The 22,615-nt window shown below is 38.7% G+C and overlaps 1 protein-coding gene across 1 annotated transcript in view; it reads left to right on the top strand.

The window, feature by feature from the left end:
- Positions 1 to 609: 609 nt before the first annotated feature.
- LOC134969848 (uncharacterized) overlaps positions 610 to 22,615 on the top strand; it is a 79,650-nt gene continuing 57,644 nt past the window's right edge. The window contains exon 1 of the mRNA XM_063946053.1: positions 610 to 2,143. Within this exon, the coding sequence (XP_063802123.1) occupies positions 721 to 2,143 (1,423 nt within the window). The 5' untranslated portion in view covers positions 610 to 720. The remainder of the gene's footprint in view (positions 2,144 to 22,615) is intronic.

Here is a 22,615-nt window from a genome sequence, read left to right as displayed (position 1 = left end):
GTATCAGCGGTAACAGCGTCACGATACACATTGTTACTGATAATAAACACCGGTCTCATCTTTGGTAAGAGATATATAAGTATCAGCGGTAACAGCGTCACGATACACATTGTTACTGATAATAAACACCGGTCTCATCTGTGGTAAGAGATATATAAGTATCAGCGGTAACAGCGTCACGATACACATTGTTACTGATAATAAACACCGGTCTCATCGTTGGTAAGAGATATATAAGTATCAGCGGTAACAGCGTCACGATACACATTGTTACTGATAATAAACACCGGTCTCATCTGTGGTAAGAGATATATAAGTATCAGCGGTAACAGCGTCACGATACACATTGTTACTGATAATAAACACCGGTCTCATCTTTGGTAAGAGATATATAAGTATCAGCGGTAACAGCGTCACGATACACATTGTTACTGATAATAAACACCGGTCTCATCTGTGGTAAGAGATATATAAGTATCAGCGGTAACAGCGTCACGATACACATTGTTACTGATAATAAACACCGGTCTCATCTGTGGTAAGAGATATATAAGTATCAGCGGTAACAGCGTCACGATACACATTGTTACTGATAATTGTGGTGGATCCTGCGGAGGTCTCAGGAGGACCGTGGTTGCTAGGGGCTGGAGGAGGCAAGGAAGCCTGGAATCTGGTCAGCCCGAGCAGCCTGAGCAACAAGACTCTGCCCATGAATGGAGGATGCCTAGTCCCTGGAGGGTATGCAAGCCCAGATGGAAACGCAGACCACGGAGAGAGAGGAAGCAAAAGCGGGGTAAAAGAGCAGGTATTAGGGTAAGACTTTATCTGTGCCCCTATAGACCAGCGCTTCCCAGTTTATTTATGGCAAACGTAAGATCTCTTACGAACAAATTGGATGAGATCCATGTGAGACTGGCAAACAAGTCCCCTTTAAAGACCTGCTCTCTCATGATTTTCACAGAGACATGGCTGAATGACTCTATCCTGGACTCTGTAGTTCAGCTTACAGATAGATCATTATTTAGATCAGACAGAACCATGGAATCTGGGAAAACGCGAGGAGGTGGACTATGTGTATACGTAAATAATAACTGGTGTACTGATGCCAGTCTTGTTGCGACTTTTTGCTCTGTAAATGTGGAATATATGGTGGTAAAGTGTCGACCATTCTATTTGCCAAGAGAATTTTCAGTGGCGTTGGTAATGGCCGTATACATTCCTCCCTCTGCTCATGTAGAATCTGCATTAGATATCTTGCACGCTGCTATAGTTAAACTGGAAACTAAATATGTTGAGGGGGTTCTTTTAGTAGCAGGGGATTTTAATCAGGCTAGATTGAAGGTAGTTTTACCAAAATTCTATCAATATGTTAAAGTCCCTACTAGAGGGGGAAATGTGTTGGACCATGTCTATTGTAATATTAAGGATGCTTATGCGACTTTTAGATATCCCAATATTGGTCATTCTGATCACATGTCCCTATTTTTGGTTCCAGCATACAAAACCGTAGTCCAACGGTTTAGGCCGACTAGTACTAGTATTACAGTTTGGCCTGAGGGGGCAATGCAGAAACTTCAGGATGCTTTGGAATTTACTGATTGGGGGTTGTTCATTGAAGAATCATTGGGGGATGATAATAATGTGAATGTGGACTCCCTTACTTCCATGGTCCTTGGTTATGTGTGTTGTTGCATACAGAGTGTAACAATTAAAAAGTGTGTTCGTACTTACGCAAATGATAAACCATGGATAAATGGTACGGTTCGAACCTTATTAAGTGAGAGAGACAAAGCTTTTAGATCTGGTGACCAAAATGTTTTTAGGGCTGCCCGTCAAAAATTAAAAAAGGGTATAATAGAGGCAAAAAGGGCCTTTTCTGTTAAACTCGAAAGCAAGTTTAAAAATGATAAAGATGCAAAAAGTCTGTGGAAAGGTATTCAAGATATCTCTGACTACAAAGTTAATAAGAACCCCTCTCATAAAGAGGCTGACAGTTCCCTAGGGGAGACATTAAACATATTTTACTCTCGTTTTGATAGCATGGCTGTTTCCCCTGTAGACTGGGATGGGAATCTGGAGAACGCGGAGCCCCTGGTACTGGATGAATTGTCTGTCAGACGGTGCTTTGCCAGTTCTAAATCAGGTAAGGCCCCCGGCCCAGATGGGATTCCGGGAAATGTTATCAAGACATGTGCTGAGCAGTTGGCTGGGATTTTTACTATAATTTTTAACCTTTCTCTTGCCACTTGTCATGTGCCTAAGTGTTTTAAGTCATCTATTATTGTCCCGGTCCCCAAAAATGGTAAGGCCAGTGAGCCAAACGATTACCGACCAATTGCTCTGACATCTCTTATAATGAAGGCCTTTGAAAGATTGGTTATGGGACACATAAAAAAAAGTATCCCAGCCAATCTGGATCCTTTTCAATTTGCATATAAAGCAAATAGGTCGACAGATGACGCTGCTATCACCTTGATTCATCGTGTGGCTACCCATCTAGAATCCACATGTTCCTCTGCGAGAATTTTGTTCGTGGATTACAGTTCGGCATTTAATACAGTAATCCCAACATCATTAGTGTTTAAATTATCTGAGTTGGGATTGAATAACTTTGTATGTAGATGGATCTTGGATTTCTTGACTAACAGGCCCCAATCTGTTAGATTGTACAATTCCCTGTCAAGCGAACTTGTAATCAGTACAGGGGTGCCTCAGGGTTGTGTACTGAGTCCCCTGCTGTACTCTCTGTTTACCTATGATTGCCATTCAAATTCGGAGTCAGTTCACATTATTAAATTTGCCGATGATATCGCAGTCGTAGGTTTAATAAGTAAGGACGATGAGTCAGAATATAGATCTGAGGTCGCTAGGTTAGAAGCTTGGAGTCAAACTAATCACTTAATTTTAAATGTAAAAAAAACAAAAGAAATGATTGTAGATTTTAGGAAAATTCACATGCAGCCTTCTTGTCCCCTAGTTGTAAATAACCAGGTTGTGGAGACAGTTGAGTCCTTTAAATTCCTGGGTATTAACATCTCCAATGACCTGTCTTGGGGTATCCATACACGATGTGTTGTTAAAAAATCTCAACAACGCCTGTTTTTATTGAGGAAAATGCGCATGGCAGGGATACGTAAGGAGATTTTAGTAAACTTTTATTCAGCAATTTTAGAGAGTGTCCTCACATACGGAATTATAGTATGGTTTGGAAACTGTACTGCTATAGAACGTAAGTCCCTTCAGAGAGTGGTTAAAACTGCAAGTAGAGTAATTGGAGTCAGCCTGCCCTGTATTCAGGATATATATGAAAAAAGGCTCCTCACTAAGGTGAAAAGTATTCTGGGAGATCTATCTCATCCAAATGGGGGGATGTTTTCTGTGTTGCCATCTAATAGGCGTTACCGTTCTATTCTTTGTCGGACAAACCGGTTAAGGGGTAGTTTTTTCCCAAAAGCAATAAACATGTTAAACCAGATAGGACCGAGATAAATTGACAATTGGGAATGTCTTGGGTTTAGGAGTGCTCTCTTCGTTCTGTTCTTATGGTCTCTGTATATGCTTGCTTTTTAGTTTCGTTGATTGTTCATTGAACTATTGATGACAATAAAGTATTATTATTATATTATTATTATTATAATAAACACCGGTCTCATCTGTGGTAAGAGATATATAAGTATCAGCGGTAACAGCGTCACGATACACATTGTTACTGATAATAAACACCGGTCTCATCTTTGGTAAGAGATATATACGTATCAGCGGTAACAGCGTCACGATACACATTGTTACTGATAATAAACACCGGTCTCATCTATGGTAAGAGATATATAAGTATCAGCGGTAACAGCGTCACGATACACATTGTTACTGATAATAAACACCAGTCTCATCTGTGGTAAGAGATATATAAGTATCAGCGGTAACAGCGTCACGATACACATTGTTACTGATAATAAACACCAGTCTCATCTTTGGTAAGAGATATATACGTATCAGCGGTAACAGCGTCACGATACACATTGTTACTGATAATAAACACCGGTCTCATCTTTGGTAAGAGATATATACGTATCAGCGGTAACAGCGTCACGATACACATTGTTACTGATAATAAACACCGGTCTCATCTATGGTAAGAGATATATAAGTATCAGCGGTAACAGCGTCACGATACACATTGTTACTGATAATAAACACCGGTCTCATCTTTGGTAAGAGATATATAAGTATCAGCGGTAATAGCGTCACGATACACATTGTTACTGATAATAAACACCAGTCTCATCTGTGGTAAGAGATATATAAGTATCAGCGGTAACAGCGTCACGATACACATTGTTACTGATAATAAACACCAGTCTCATCTTTGGTAAGAGATATATACGTATCAGCGGTAACAGCGTCACGATACACATTGTTACTGATAATAAACACCGGTCTCATCTTTGGTAAGAGATATATAAGTATCAGCGGTAACAGCGTCACGATACACATTGTTACTAATAATAAACACCGGTCTCATCTGTGGTAAGAGATATATAAGTATCAGCGGTAACAGCGTCACGATACACATTGTTACTGATAATAAACACCGGTCTCATCTGTGGTAAGAGATATATAAGTATCAGCGGTAACAGCGTCACGATACACATTGTTACTGATAATAAACACCGGTCTCATCTGTGGTAAGAGATATATAAGTATCAGCGGTAACAGCGTCACGATACACATTGTTACTGATAATAAACACCGGTCTCATCTGTGGTAAGAGATATATACGTATCAGCGGTAATAGCGTCACGATACACATTGTTACTGATAATAAACACCGGTCTCATCTATGGTAAGAGATATATAAGTATCAGCGGTAACAGCGTCACGATACACATTGTTACTGATAATAAACACCGGTCTCATCGTTGGTAAGAGATATATAAGTATCAGCGGTAACAGCGTCACGATACACATTGTTACTGATAATAAACACCGGTCTCATCTTTGGTAAGAGATATATAAGTATCAGCGGTAACAGCGTCACGATACACATTGTTACTGATAATAAACACCGGTCTCATCTATGGTAAGAGATATATAAGTATCAGCGGTAACAGCGTCACGATACACATTGTTACTGATAATAAACACCGGTCTCATCTTTGGTAAGAGATATATACGTATCAGCGGTAACAGCGTCACGATACACATTTTTACTGATAATAAACACCGGTCTCATCTGTGGTAAGAGATATATAAATATCAGCGGTAACAGCGTCACGATACACATTGTTACTGATAATAAACACCGATCTCATCTGTGGTAAGAGATATATAAGTATCAGCGGTAACAGCGTCACGATACACATTGTTACTGATAATAAACACCGGTCTCATCTGTGGTAAGAGACATATAAGTATCAGCGGTAATAGCGTCACGATACACATTGTTACTGATAATAAACACCGGTCTCATCTGTGGTAAGAGATATATACGTATCAGCGGTAACAGCGTCACGATACACATTTTTACTGATAATAAACACCGGTCTCATCTTTGGTAAGAGATATATAAGTATCAGCGGTAACAGCGTCACGATACACATTGTTACTGATAATAAACACCGGTCTCATCTGTGGTAAGAGATATATACGTATAAGCGGTAACAGCGTCACGATACACATTGTTACTGATAATAAACACCGGTCTCATCTTTGGTAAGAGACATATAAGTATCAGCGGTAATAGCGTCACTATACACATTGTTACTGATAATAAACACCGGTCTCATCTTTGGTAAGAGACATATAAGTATCAGCGGTAACAGCGTCACGATACACATTGTTACTGATAATAAACACCAGTCTCATCTATGGTAAGAGATATATAAGTATCAGCGGTAACAGCGTCACGATACACATTGTTACTGATAATAAACACCGGTCTCATCTGTGGTAAGAGACATATAAGTATCAGCGGTAATAGCGTCACGATACACATTGTTACTGATAATAAACACCGGTCTCATCTATGGTAAGAGATATATAAGTATCAGCGGTAACAGCGTCACGATACACATTTTTACTGATAATAAACACCGGTCTCATCTTTGGTAAGAGATATATAAGTATCAGCGGTAACAGCGTCACGATACACATTGTTACTGATAATAAACACCAGTCTCATCTATGGTAAGAGATATATAAGTATCAGCGGTAACAGCGTCACGATACACATTGTTACTGATAATAAACACCGGTCTCATCTGTGGTAAGAGATATATAAGTATCAGCGGTAACAGCGTCACGATACACATTGTTACTGATAATAAACACCGGTCTCATCTATGGTAAGAGATATATACGTATCAGCGGTAACAGCGTCACGATACACATTGTTACTGATAATAAACACCGGTCTCATCTTTGGTAAGAGATATATAAGTATCAGCGGTAATAGCGTCACGATACACATTGTTACTGATAATAAACACCGGTCTCATCTATGGTAAGAGATATATAAGTATCAGCGGAAATAGCGTCACGATACACATTGTTACTGATAATAAACACCGGTCTCATCTGTGGTTAGAGATATATAAGTATCAGCGGTAACAGCGTCACGATACACATTGTTACTGATAATAAACACCGGTCTCATCTATGGTAAGAGATATATAAGTATCAGCGGTAACAGCGTCACGATACCCATTGTTACTGATAATAAACACCGGTCTCATCGTTGGTAAGAGATATATAAGTATCAGCGGTAACAGCGTCACGATACACATTGTTACTGATAATAAACACCGGTCTCATCTATGGTAAGAGATATATAAGTATCAGCGGTAATAGCGTCACGATACACATTGTTACTGATAATAAACACCGGTCTCATCTGTGGTAAGAGATATATACGTATCAGCGGTAATAGCGTCACGATACACATTGTTACTGATAATAAACACCGGTCTCATCTATGGTAAGAGATATATAAGTATCAGCGGTAACAGCGTCACGATACACATTGTTACTGATAATAAACACCGGTCTCATCGTTGGTAAGAGATATATAAGTATCAGCGGTAACAGCGTCACGATACACATTGTTACTGATAATAAACACCGGTCTCATCTTTGGTAAGAGATATATAAGTATCAGCGGTAACAGCGTCACGATACACATTGTTACTGATAATAAACACCGGTCTCATCTTTGGTAAGAGATATATAAGTATCAGCGGTAACAGCGTCACGATACCCATTGTTACTGATAATAAACACCGGTCTCATCGTTGGTAAGAGATATATAAGTATCAGCGGTAACAGCGTCACGATACACATTGTTACTGATAATAAACACCGGTCTCATCTATGGTAAGAGATATATAAGTATCAGCGGTAATAGCGTCACGATACACATTGTTACTGATAATAAACACCGGTCTCATCTGTGGTAAGAGATATATACGTATCAGCGGTAATAGCGTCACGATACACATTGTTACTGATAATAAACACCGGTCTCATCTATGGTAAGAGATATATAAGTATCAGCGGTAACAGCGTCACGATACACATTGTTACTGATAATAAACACCGGTCTCATCGTTGGTAAGAGATATATAAGTATCAGCGGTAACAGCGTCACGATACACATTGTTACTGATAATAAACACCGGTCTCATCTTTGGTAAGAGATATATAAGTATCAGCGGTAACAGCGTCACGATACACATTGTTACTGATAATAAACACCGGTCTCATCTATGGTAAGAGATATATAAGTATCAGCGGTAACAGCGTCACGATACACATTGTTACTGATAATAAACACCGGTCTCATCTTTGGTAAGAGATATATACGTATCAGCGGTAACAGCGTCACGATACACATTTTTACTGATAATAAACACCGGTCTCATCTGTGGTAAGAGATATATAAATATCAGCGGTAACAGCGTCACGATACACATTGTTACTGATAATAAACACCGATCTCATCTGTGGTAAGAGATATATAAGTATCAGCGGTAACAGCGTCACGATACACATTGTTACTGATAATAAACACTGGTCTCATCTGTGGTAAGAGATATATAAGTATCAGCGGTAACAGCGTCACGATACACATTGTTACTGATAATAAACACCGGTCTCATCTATGGTAAGAGATATATAAGTATCAGCGGTAACAGCGTCACGATACACATTGTTACTGATAATAAACACTGGTCTCATCTTTGGTAAGAGATATATAAGTATCAGCGGTAACAGCGTCACGATACACATTGTTACTGATAATAAACACCGGTCTCATCTATGGTAAGAGATATATAAGTATCAGCGGTAACAGCGTCACGATACACATTGTTACTGATAATAAACACTGGTCTCATCTTTGGTAAGAGATATATAAGTATCAGCGGTAACAGCGTCACGATACACATTGTTACTGATAATAAACACCGGTCTCATCTATGGTAAGAGATATATAAGTATCAGCGGTAACAGCGTCACGATACACATTGTTACTGATAATAAACACCGGTCTCATCTTTGGTAAGAGATATATAAGTATCAGCGGTAACAGCGTCACGATACACATTGTTACTGATAATAAACACCGGTCTCATCGTTGGTAAGAGATATATAAGTATCAGCGGTAACAGCGTCACGATACACATTGTCACTGATAATAAACACCGGTCTCATCTATGGTAACAGATATATAAGTATCAGCGGTAACAGCGTCACGATACACATTGTTACTGATAATAAACACCGGTCTCATCTGTGGTAAGAGATATATAAGTATCAGCGGTAACAGCGTCACGATACACATTGTTACTGATAATAAACACCGGTCTCATCTATGGTAAGAGATATATAAGTATCAGCGGTAACAGCGTCACGATACACATTGTTACTGATAATAAACACCGGTCTCATCTTTGGTAAGAGATATATAAGTATCAGCGGTAACAGCGTCACGATACACATTGTTACTGATAATAAACACCGGTCTCATCTATGGTAAGAGATATATAAGTATCAGCGGTAACAGCGTCACGATACACATTGTTACTGATAATAAACACCGGTCTCATCTGTGGTAAGAGATATATAAGTATCAGCGGTAACAGCGTCACGATACACATTGTTACTGATAATAAACACCGGTCTCATCTGTGGTAAGAGATATATACGTATAAGCGGTAACAGCGTCACGATACACATTGTTACTGATAATAAACACCGGTCTCATCTTTGGTAAGAGATATATAAGTATCAGCGGTAACAGCGTCACGATACACATTGTTACTGATAATAAACACCGGTCTCATCTTTGGTAAGAGATATATAAGTATCAGCGGTAACAGCGTCACGATACACATTGTTACTGATAATAAACACCGGTCTCATCTGTGGTAAGAGATATATAAGTATCAGCGGTAACAGCGTCACGATACACATTGTTACTGATAATAAACACCGGTCTCATCTATGGTAAGAGATATATAAGTATCAGAGGTAACAGCGTCACGATACACATTGTTACTGATAATAAACACCGGTCTCATCTGTGGTAAGAGATATATAAGTATCAGCGGTAACAGCGTCACGATACACATTGTTACTGATAATAAACACCAGTCTCATCTGTGGTAAGAGATATATACGTATAAGCGGTAACAGCGTCACGATACACATTGTCACTGATAATAAACACCAGTCTCATCTGTGGTAAGAGATATATAAGTATCAGCGGTAACAGCGTCACGCTACACATTGTTACTGATAATAAACACCGGTCTCATCTGTGGTAAGAGATATATAAGTATCAGCGGTAACAGCGTCACGATACACATTGTTACTGATAATAAACACCGGTCTCATCTGTGGTAAGAGATATATAAGTATCAGCGGTAACAGCGTCACGATACACATTGTTACTGATAATAAACACCGGTCTCATCTGTGGTAAGAGATATATAAGTATCAGCGGTAACAGCGTCACGATACACATTGTTACTGATAATAAACACCGGTCTCATCTATGGTAAGAGATATATACGTATCAGCGGTAACAGCGTCACGATACACATTGTTACTGATAATAAACACCGGTCTCATCTTTGGTAAGAGATATATAAGTATAAGCGGTAACAGCGTCACGATACACATTGTTACTGATAATAAACACCGGTCTCATCTTTGGTAAGAGATATATAAGTATCAGCGGTAACAGCGTCACGATACACATTGTTACTGATAATAAACACCAGTCTCATCTGTGGTAAGAGATATATAAGTATCAGCGGTAACAGCGTCACGATACACATTGTTACTGATAATAAACACCGGTCTCATCTTTGGTAAGAGATATATAAGTATCAGCGGTAACAGCGTCACGATACACATTGTTACTGATAATAAACACCGGTCTCATCTGTGGTAAGAGATATATAAGTATCAGCGGTAACAGCGTCACGATACACATTGTTACTGATAATAAACACCGGTCTCATCTGTGGTAAGAGATATATACGTATAAGCGGTAACAGCGTCACGATACACATTGTTACTGATAATAAACACCGGTCTCATCTTTGGTAAGAGATATATAAGTATCAGCGGTAACAGCGTCACGATTATCAGTAACAATTTGTTACTGATAATAAACACCGGTCTCATCTGTGGTAAGAGATATATAAGTATCAGCGGTAATAGCGTCACGATACACATTGTTACTGATAATAAACACCGGTCTCATCTTTGGTAAGAGATATATAAGTATCAGCGGTAATAGCGTCACGATACCCATTGTTACTGATAATAAACACCGGTCTCATCTATGGTAAGAGATATATAAGTATCAGCGGTAACAGCGTCACGATACACATTGTTACTGATAATAAACACCGGTCTCATCTATGGTAAGAGATATATAAGTATCAGCGGTAACAGCGTCACGATACACATTGTTACTGATAATAAACACCGGTCTCATCTTTGGTAAGAGATATATAAGTATCAGCGGTAACAGCGTCACGATACACATTGTTACTGATAATAAACACCGGTCTCATCTTTGGTAAGAGACATATAAGTATCAGCGGTAATAGCGTCACTATACACATTGTTACTGATAATAAACACCGGTCTCATCTTTGGTAAGAGACATATAAGTATCAGCGGTAACAGCGTCACGATACACATTGTTACTGATAATAAACACCAGTCTCATCTATGGTAAGAGATATATAAGTATCAGCGGTAACAGCGTCACGATACACATTGTTACTGATAATAAACACCGGTCTCATCTGTGGTAAGAGACATATAAGTATCAGCGGTAATAGCGTCACGATACACATTGTTACTGATAATAAACACCGGTCTCATCTATGGTAAGAGATATATAAGTATCAGCGGTAACAGCGTCACGATACACATTTTTACTGATAATAAACACCGGTCTCATCTTTGGTAAGAGATATATAAGTATCAGCGGTAACAGCGTCACGATACACATTGTTACTGATAATAAACACCAGTCTCATCTATGGTAAGAGATATATAAGTATCAGCGGTAACAGCGTCACGATACACATTGTTACTGATAATAAACACCGGTCTCATCTGTGGTAAGAGATATATAAGTATCAGCGGTAACAGCGTCACGATACACATTGTTACTGATAATAAACACCGGTCTCATCTATGGTAAGAGATATATACGTATCAGCGGTAACAGCGTCACGATACACATTGTTACTGATAATAAACACCGGTCTCATCTTTGGTAAGAGATATATAAGTATCAGCGGTAATAGCGTCACGATACACATTGTTACTGATAATAAACACCGGTCTCATCTATGGTAAGAGATATATAAGTATCAGCGGAAATAGCGTCACGATACACATTGTTACTGATAATAAACACCGGTCTCATCTGTGGTTAGAGATATATAAGTATCAGCGGTAACAGCGTCACGATACACATTGTTACTGATAATAAACACCGGTCTCATCTATGGTAAGAGATATATAAGTATCAGCGGTAACAGCGTCACGATACCCATTGTTACTGATAATAAACACCGGTCTCATCGTTGGTAAGAGATATATAAGTATCAGCGGTAACAGCGTCACGATACACATTGTTACTGATAATAAACACCGGTCTCATCTATGGTAAGAGATATATAAGTATCAGCGGTAATAGCGTCACGATACACATTGTTACTGATAATAAACACCGGTCTCATCTGTGGTAAGAGATATATACGTATCAGCGGTAATAGCGTCACGATACACATTGTTACTGATAATAAACACCGGTCTCATCTATGGTAAGAGATATATAAGTATCAGCGGTAACAGCGTCACGATACACATTGTTACTGATAATAAACACCGGTCTCATCGTTGGTAAGAGATATATAAGTATCAGCGGTAACAGCGTCACGATACACATTGTTACTGATAATAAACACCGGTCTCATCTTTGGTAAGAGATATATAAGTATCAGCGGTAACAGCGTCACGATACACATTGTTACTGATAATAAACACCGGTCTCATCTTTGGTAAGAGATATATAAGTATCAGCGGTAACAGCGTCACGATACCCATTGTTACTGATAATAAACACCGGTCTCATCGTTGGTAAGAGATATATAAGTATCAGCGGTAACAGCGTCACGATACACATTGTTACTGATAATAAACACCGGTCTCATCTATGGTAAGAGATATATAAGTATCAGCGGTAATAGCGTCACGATACACATTGTTACTGATAATAAACACCGGTCTCATCTGTGGTAAGAGATATATACGTATCAGCGGTAATAGCGTCACGATACACATTGTTACTGATAATAAACACCGGTCTCATCTATGGTAAGAGATATATAAGTATCAGCGGTAACAGCGTCACGATACACATTGTTACTGATAATAAACACCGGTCTCATCGTTGGTAAGAGATATATAAGTATCAGCGGTAACAGCGTCACGATACACATTGTTACTGATAATAAACACCGGTCTCATCTTTGGTAAGAGATATATAAGTATCAGCGGTAACAGCGTCACGATACACATTGTTACTGATAATAAACACCGGTCTCATCTATGGTAAGAGATATATAAGTATCAGCGGTAACAGCGTCACGATACACATTGTTACTGATAATAAACACCGGTCTCATCTTTGGTAAGAGATATATACGTATCAGCGGTAACAGCGTCACGATACACATTTTTACTGATAATAAACACCGGTCTCATCTGTGGTAAGAGATATATAAATATCAGCGGTAACAGCGTCACGATACACATTGTTACTGATAATAAACACCGATCTCATCTGTGGTAAGAGATATATAAGTATCAGCGGTAACAGCGTCACGATACACATTGTTACTGATAATAAACACTGGTCTCATCTGTGGTAAGAGATATATAAGTATCAGCGGTAACAGCGTCACGATACACATTGTTACTGATAATAAACACCGGTCTCATCTATGGTAAGAGATATATAAGTATCAGCGGTAACAGCGTCACGATACACATTGTTACTGATAATAAACACTGGTCTCATCTTTGGTAAGAGATATATAAGTATCAGCGGTAACAGCGTCACGATACACATTGTTACTGATAATAAACACCGGTCTCATCTATGGTAAGAGATATATAAGTATCAGCGGTAACAGCGTCACGATACACATTGTTACTGATAATAAACACTGGTCTCATCTTTGGTAAGAGATATATAAGTATCAGCGGTAACAGCGTCACGATACACATTGTTACTGATAATAAACACCGGTCTCATCTATGGTAAGAGATATATAAGTATCAGCGGTAACAGCGTCACGATACACATTGTTACTGATAATAAACACCGGTCTCATCTTTGGTAAGAGATATATAAGTATCAGCGGTAACAGCGTCACGATACACATTGTTACTGATAATAAACACCGGTCTCATCGTTGGTAAGAGATATATAAGTATCAGCGGTAACAGCGTCACGATACACATTGTCACTGATAATAAACACCGGTCTCATCTATGGTAACAGATATATAAGTATCAGCGGTAACAGCGTCACGATACACATTGTTACTGATAATAAACACCGGTCTCATCTGTGGTAAGAGATATATAAGTATCAGCGGTAACAGCGTCACGATACACATTGTTACTGATAATAAACACCGGTCTCATCTATGGTAAGAGATATATAAGTATCAGCGGTAACAGCGTCACGATACACATTGTTACTGATAATAAACACCGGTCTCATCTTTGGTAAGAGATATATAAGTATCAGCGGTAACAGCGTCACGATACACATTGTTACTGATAATAAACACCGGTCTCATCTATGGTAAGAGATATATAAGTATCAGCGGTAACAGCGTCACGATACACATTGTTACTGATAATAAACACCGGTCTCATCTGTGGTAAGAGATATATAAGTATCAGCGGTAACAGCGTCACGATACACATTGTTACTGATAATAAACACCGGTCTCATCTGTGGTAAGAGATATATACGTATAAGCGGTAACAGCGTCACGATACACATTGTTACTGATAATAAACACCGGTCTCATCTTTGGTAAGAGATATATAAGTATCAGCGGTAACAGCGTCACGATACACATTGTTACTGATAATAAACACCGGTCTCATCTTTGGTAAGAGATATATAAGTATCAGCGGTAACAGCGTCACGATACACATTGTTACTGATAATAAACACCGGTCTCATCTGTGGTAAGAGATATATAAGTATCAGCGGTAACAGCGTCACGATACACATTGTTACTGATAATAAACACCGGTCTCATCTATGGTAAGAGATATATAAGTATCAGAGGTAACAGCGTCACGATACACATTGTTACTGATAATAAACACCGGTCTCATCTGTGGTAAGAGATATATAAGTATCAGCGGTAACAGCGTCACGATACACATTGTTACTGATAATAAACACCAGTCTCATCTGTGGTAAGAGATATATACGTATAAGCGGTAACAGCGTCACGATACACATTGTCACTGATAATAAACACCAGTCTCATCTGTGGTAAGAGATATATAAGTATCAGCGGTAACAGCGTCACGCTACACATTGTTACTGATAATAAACACCGGTCTCATCTGTGGTAAGAGATATATAAGTATCAGCGGTAACAGCGTCACGATACACATTGTTACTGATAATAAACACCGGTCTCATCTGTGGTAAGAGATATATAAGTATCAGCGGTAACAGCGTCACGATACACATTGTTACTGATAATAAACACCGGTCTCATCTGTGGTAAGAGATATATAAGTATCAGCGGTAACAGCGTCACGATACACATTGTTACTGATAATAAACACCGGTCTCATCTATGGTAAGAGATATATACGTATCAGCGGTAACAGCGTCACGATACACATTGTTACTGATAATAAACACCGGTCTCATCTTTGGTAAGAGATATATAAGTATAAGCGGTAACAGCGTCACGATACACATTGTTACTGATAATAAACACCGGTCTCATCTTTGGTAAGAGATATATAAGTATCAGCGGTAACAGCGTCACGATACACATTGTTACTGATAATAAACACCAGTCTCATCTGTGGTAAGAGATATATAAGTATCAGCGGTAACAGCGTCACGATACACATTGTTACTGATAATAAACACCGGTCTCATCTTTGGTAAGAGATATATAAGTATCAGCGGTAACAGCGTCACGATACACATTGTTACTGATAATAAACACCGGTCTCATCTGTGGTAAGAGATATATAAGTATCAGCGGTAACAGCGTCACGATACACATTGTTACTGATAATAAACACCGGTCTCATCTGTGGTAAGAGATATATACGTATAAGCGGTAACAGCGTCACGATACACATTGTTACTGATAATAAACACCGGTCTCATCTTTGGTAAGAGATATATAAGTATCAGCGGTAACAGCGTCACGATTATCAGTAACAATTTGTTACTGATAATAAACACCGGTCTCATCTGTGGTAAGAGATATATAAGTATCAGCGGTAATAGCGTCACGATACACATTGTTACTGATAATAAACACCGGTCTCATCTTTGGTAAGAGATATATAAGTATCAGCGGTAATAGCGTCACGATACCCATTGTTACTGATAATAAACACCGGTCTCATCTATGGTAAGAGATATATAAGTATCAGCGGTAACAGCGTCACGATACACATTGTTACTGATAATAAACACCGGTCTCATCTATGGTAAGAGATATATAAGTATCAGCGGTAACAGCGTCACGATACACATTGTTACTGATAATAAACACCGGTCTCATCTTTGGTAAGAGATATATAAGTATCAGCGGTAACAGCGTCACGATACACATTGTTACTGATAATAAACACCGGTCTCATCTTTGGTAAGAGATATATAAGTATCAGCGGTAACAGCGTCACGATACACATTGTTACTGATAATAAACACCGGTCTCATCTGTGGTAAGAGATATATAAATATCAGCGGTAACAGCGTCACGATACACATTGTTACTGATAATAAACACCGGTCTCATCGTTGGTAAGAGATATATAAGTATCAGCGGTAACAGCGTCACGATACACATTGTTACTGATAATAAACACCGGTCTCATCTATGGTAAGAGATATATAAGTATCAGCGGTAATAGCGTCACGATACACATTGTTACTGATAATAAACACCGGTCTCATCTGTGGTAAGAGATATATAAGTATCAGCGGTAACAGCGTCACGATACACATTGTCACTGATAATAAACACCGGTCTCATCTTTGGTAAGAGATATATAAGTATCAGCGGTAACAGCGTCACGATACACATTGTTACTGGTAATAAACACCGGTCTCATCTGTGGTAAGAGATATATAAGTATCAGCGGTAACAGCGTCACGATACACATTGTTACTGATAATAAACACTGGTCTCATCTTTGGTAAGAGATATATAAGTATCAGCGGTAACAGCGTCACGATACACATTGTTACTGATAATAAACACCGGTCTCATCTTTGGTAAGAGATATATAAGTATCAGCGGTAACAGCGTCACGATACACATTGTTACTGATAATAAACACCGGTCTCATCTTTGGTAAGAGATATATAAGTATCAGCGGTAACAGCGTCACGATACACATTGTTACTGATAATAAACACCGGTCTCATCTTTGGTAAGAGATATATAAGTATCAGCGGTAACAGCGTCACGATACACATTGTTACTGATAATAAACACCGGTCTCATCTATGGTAAGAGATATATAAGTATCAGCGGTAACAGCGTCACGATACACATTGTTACTGATAATAAACACCGGTCTCATCTGTGGTAAGAGATATATAAGTATCAGCGGTAACAGCGTCACGATACACATTGTTACTGATAATAAACACCGGTCTCATCTGTGGTAAGAGATATATAAGTATCAGCGGTAATAGCGTCACGATACACATTGTTACTGATAATAAACACCGGTCTCATCTATGGTAAGAGATATATAAGTATCAGCGGTAACAGCGTCACGATACACATTGTTACTGATAATAAACACCGGTCTCATCTTTGGTAAGAGATATATAAGTATCAGCGGTAACAGCGTCACGATACACATTGTTACTGATAATAAACACCGGTCTCATCTTTGGTAAGAGATATATAAGTATCAGCGGTAACAGCGTCACGATACACATTGTTACTGATAATAAACACCGGTCTCATCTGTGGTAAGAGATATATAAGTATCAGCGGTAACAGCGTCACGATACACATTGTTACTGATAATAAACACCGGTCTCATCTATGGTAACAGATATATAAGTATCAGCGGTAATAGCGTCACGATACACATTGTTACTGATAATAAACACCGGTCTCATCTGTGGTAAGAGATATATAAGTATCAGCGGTAACAGCGTCACGATACACATTGTTACTGATAATAAACACCGGTCTCATCTATGGTAACAGATATATAAGTATCAGCGGTAATAGCGTCACGATACACATTGTTACTGATAATAAACACCGGTCTCATCTGTGGTAAGAGATATATAAGTATCAGCGGTAACAGCGTCACGATACACATTGTTACTGATAATAAACACTGGTCTCATCTGTGGTAAGAGATATATAAGTATCAGCGGTAACAGCGTCACGATACACATTGTTACTGATAATAAACACCGGTCTCATCTATGGTAAGAGATATATAAGTATCAGCGGTAACAGCGTCACGATACACATTGTCACTGATAATAAACACCGGTCTCATCTATGGTAACAGATATATAAGTATCAGCGGTAACAGCGTCACGATACACATTGTTACTGATAATAAACACCGGTCTCATCTGTGGTAAGAGATATATAAGTATCAGCGGTAACAGCGTCACGATACACATTGTTACTGATAATAAACACCGGTCTCATCTATGGTAAGAGATATATAAGTATCAGCGGTAACAGCGTCACGATACACATTGTTACTGATAATAAACACCGGTCTCATCTTTGGTAAGAGATATATAAGTATCAGCGGTAACAGCGTCACGATACACATTGTTACTGATAATAAACACCGGTCTCATCTATGGTAAGAGATATATAAGTATCAGCGGTAACAGCGTCACGATACACATTGTTACTGATAATAAACACCGGTCTCATCTGTGGTAAGAGATATATAAGTATCAGCGGTAACAGCGTCACGATACACATTGTTACTGATAATAAACACCGGTCTCATCTGTGGTAAGAGATATATACGTATAAGCGGTAACAGCGTCACGATACACATTGTTACTGATAATAAACACCGGTCTCATCTTTGGTAAGAGATATATAAGTATCAGCGGTAACAGCGTCACGATACACATTGTTACTGATAATAAACACCGGTCTCATCTGTGGTAAGAGATATATAAGTATCAGCGGTAACAGCGTCACGATACACATTGTTACTGATAATAAACACCAGTCTCATCTGTGGTAAGAGATATATACGTATAAGCGGTAACAGCGTCACGATACACATTGTCACTGATAATAAACACCAGTCTCATCTGTGGTAAGAGATATATACGTATAAGCGGTAACAGCGTCACGATACACATTGTTACTGATAATAAACACCGGTCTCATCTGTGGTAAGAGATATATAAGTATCAGCGGTAATAGCGTCACGATACACATTGTTACTGATAATAAACACCGGTCTCATCTGTGGTAAGAGATATATAAGTATCAGCGGTAACAGCGTCACGATACACATTGTTACTGATAATAAACACTGGTCTCATCTGTGGTAAGAGATATATAAGTATCAGCGGTAACAGCGTCACGATACACATTGTTACTGATAATAAACACCGGTCTCATCTATGGTAAGAGATATATAAGTATCAGCGGTAACAGCGTCACGATACACATTGTCACTGATAATAAACACCGGTCTCATCTATGGTAACAGATATATAAGTATCAGCGGTAACAGCGTCACGATACACATTGTTACTGATAATAAACACCGGTCTCATCTGTGGTAAGAGATATATAAGTATCAGCGGTAACAGCGTCACGATACACATTGTTACTGATAATAAACACCGGTCTCATCTATGGTAAGAGATATATAAGTATCAGCGGTAACAGCGTCACGATACACATTGTTACTGATAATAAACACCGGTCTCATCTTTGGTAAGAGATATATAAGTATCAGCGGTAACAGCGTCACGATACACATTGTTACTGATAATAAACACCGGTCTCATCTATGGTAAGAGATATATAAGTATCAGCGGTAACAGCGTCACGATACACATTGTTACTGATAATAAACACCGGTCTCATCTTTGGTAAGAGATATATAAGTATCAGCGGTAACAGCGTCACGATACACATTGTTACTGATAATAAACACGGGTCTCATCTGTGGTAAGAGATATATAAGTATCAGCGGTAACAGCGTCACGATACACATTGTTACTGATAATAAACACCGGTCTCATCTATGGTAACAGATATATAAGTATCAGCGGTAACAGCGTCACGATACACATTGTTACTGATAATAAACACCGGTCTCATCTGTGGTAAGAGATATATACGTATAAGCGGTAACAGCGTCACGATACACATTGTTACTGATAATAAACACCGGTCTCATCTGTGGTAAGAGATATATACGTATAAGCGGTAACAGCGTCACGATACACATTGTTACTGATAATAAACACCGGTCTCATCTTTGGTAAGAGATATATAAGTATCAGCGGTAACAGCGTCACGATACACATTGTTACTGATAATAAACACCGGTCTCATCTTTGGTAAGAGATATATAAGTATCAGCGGTAACAGCGTCACGATACACATTGTTACTGATAATAAACACCGGTCTCATCTGTGGTAAGAGATATATAAGTATCAGCGGTAACAGCGTCACGATACACATTGTTACTGATAATAAACACCGGTCTCATCTGTGGTAAGAGATATATACGTATAAGCGGTAACAGCGTCACGATACACATTGTTACTGATAATAAACACCGGTCTCATCTTTGGTAAGAGATATATAAGTATCAGCGGTAACAGCGTCACGATACACATTGTTACTGATAATAAACACCGGTCTCATCTTTGGTAAGAGATATATAAGTATCAGCGGTAACAGCGTCACGATACACATTGTTACTGATAATAAACACCGGTCTCATCTGTGGTAAGAGATATATAAGTATCAGCGGTAACAGCGTCACGATACACATTGTTACTGATAATAAACACCAGTCTCATCTGTGGTAAGAGATATATACGTATAAGCGGTAACAGCGTCACGATACACATTGTCACTGATAATAAACACCAGTCTCATCTGTGGTAAGAGATATATACGTATCAGCGGTAACAGCGTCACGATACACATTGTTACTGATAATAAACACCGGTCTCATCTGTGGTAAGAGATATATAAGTATCAGCGGTAACAGCGTCACGATACACATTGTTACTGATAATAAACACCGGTCTCATCTGTGGTAAGAGATATATAAGTATCAGCGGTAACAGCGTCACGATACACATTGTTACTGATAATAAACACCGGTCTCATCTATGGTAAGAGATATATACGTATCAGCGGTAACAGCGTCACGATACACATTGTTACTGATAATAAACACCGGTCTCATCTTTGGTAAGAGATATATAAGTATAAGCGGTAACAGCGTCACGATACACATTGTTACTGATAATAAACACCGGTCTCATCTTTGGTAAGAGATATATAAGTATCAGCGGTAACAGCGTCACGATACACATTGTTACTGATAATAAACACCAGTCTCATCTGTGGTAAGAGATATATAAGTATCAGCGGTAACAGCGTCACGATACACATTGTTACTGATAATAAACACCGGTCTCATCTGTGGTAAGAGATATATAAGTATCAGCGGTAACAGCGTCACGATACACATTGTTACTGATAATAAACACCGGTCTCATCTTTGGTAAGAGATATATAAGTATCAGCGGTAACAGCGTCACGATACACATTGTTACTGATAATAAACACCGGTCTCATCTGTGGTAAGAGATATATAAATATCAGCGGTAACAGCGTCACGATACACATTGTTACTGATAATAAACACCGGTCTCATCGTTGGTAAGAGATATATAAGTATCAGCGGTAACAGCGTCACGATACACATTGTTACTGATAATAAACACCGGTCTCATCTATGGTAAGAGATATATAAGTATCAGCGGTAATAGCGTCACGATACACATTGTTACTGATAATAAACACCGGTCTCATCTGTGGTAAGAGATATATAAGTATCAGCGGTAACAGCGTCACGATACACATTGTCACTGATAATAAACACCGGTCTCATCTTTGGTAAGAGATATATAAGCATCAGCGGTAACAGCGTCACGATACACATTGTTACTGGTAATAAACACCGGTCTCATCTGTGGTAAGAGATATATACGTATAAGCGGTAACAGCGTCACGATACACATTGTTACTGATAATAAACACCAGTCTCATCTATGGTAAGAGATATATAAGTATCAGCGGTAACAGCGTCACGATACACATTGTTACTGATAATAAACACCGGTCTCATCTTTGGTAAGAGATATATAAGTATCAGCGGTAACAGCGTCACGATACACATTGTTACTGATAATAAACACTGGTCTCATCTTTGGTAAGAGATATATAAGTATCAGCGGTAACAGCGTCACGATACACATTGTTACTGATAATAAACACCGGTCTCATCTTTGGTAAGAGATATATAAGTATCAGCGGTAACAGCGTCACGATACACATTGTTACTGATAATAAACACCGGTCTCATCTTTGGTAAGAGATATATAAGTATCAGCGGTAACAGCGTCACGATACACATTGTTACTGATAATAAACACCGGTCTCATCTTTGGTAAGAGATATATAAGTATCAGCGGTAACAGCGTCACGATACACATTGTTACTGATAATA

This window comes from Pseudophryne corroboree, chromosome 11 (assembly GCF_028390025.1).
Source record: "Pseudophryne corroboree isolate aPseCor3 chromosome 11, aPseCor3.hap2, whole genome shotgun sequence".
In the NCBI taxonomy this organism is placed as follows: domain Eukaryota; kingdom Metazoa; phylum Chordata; class Amphibia; order Anura; family Myobatrachidae; genus Pseudophryne; species Pseudophryne corroboree.
The sequence above is the reverse complement of the archived record's forward strand: the minus strand, read 5'-3'. Positions and strand labels throughout refer to the sequence as shown.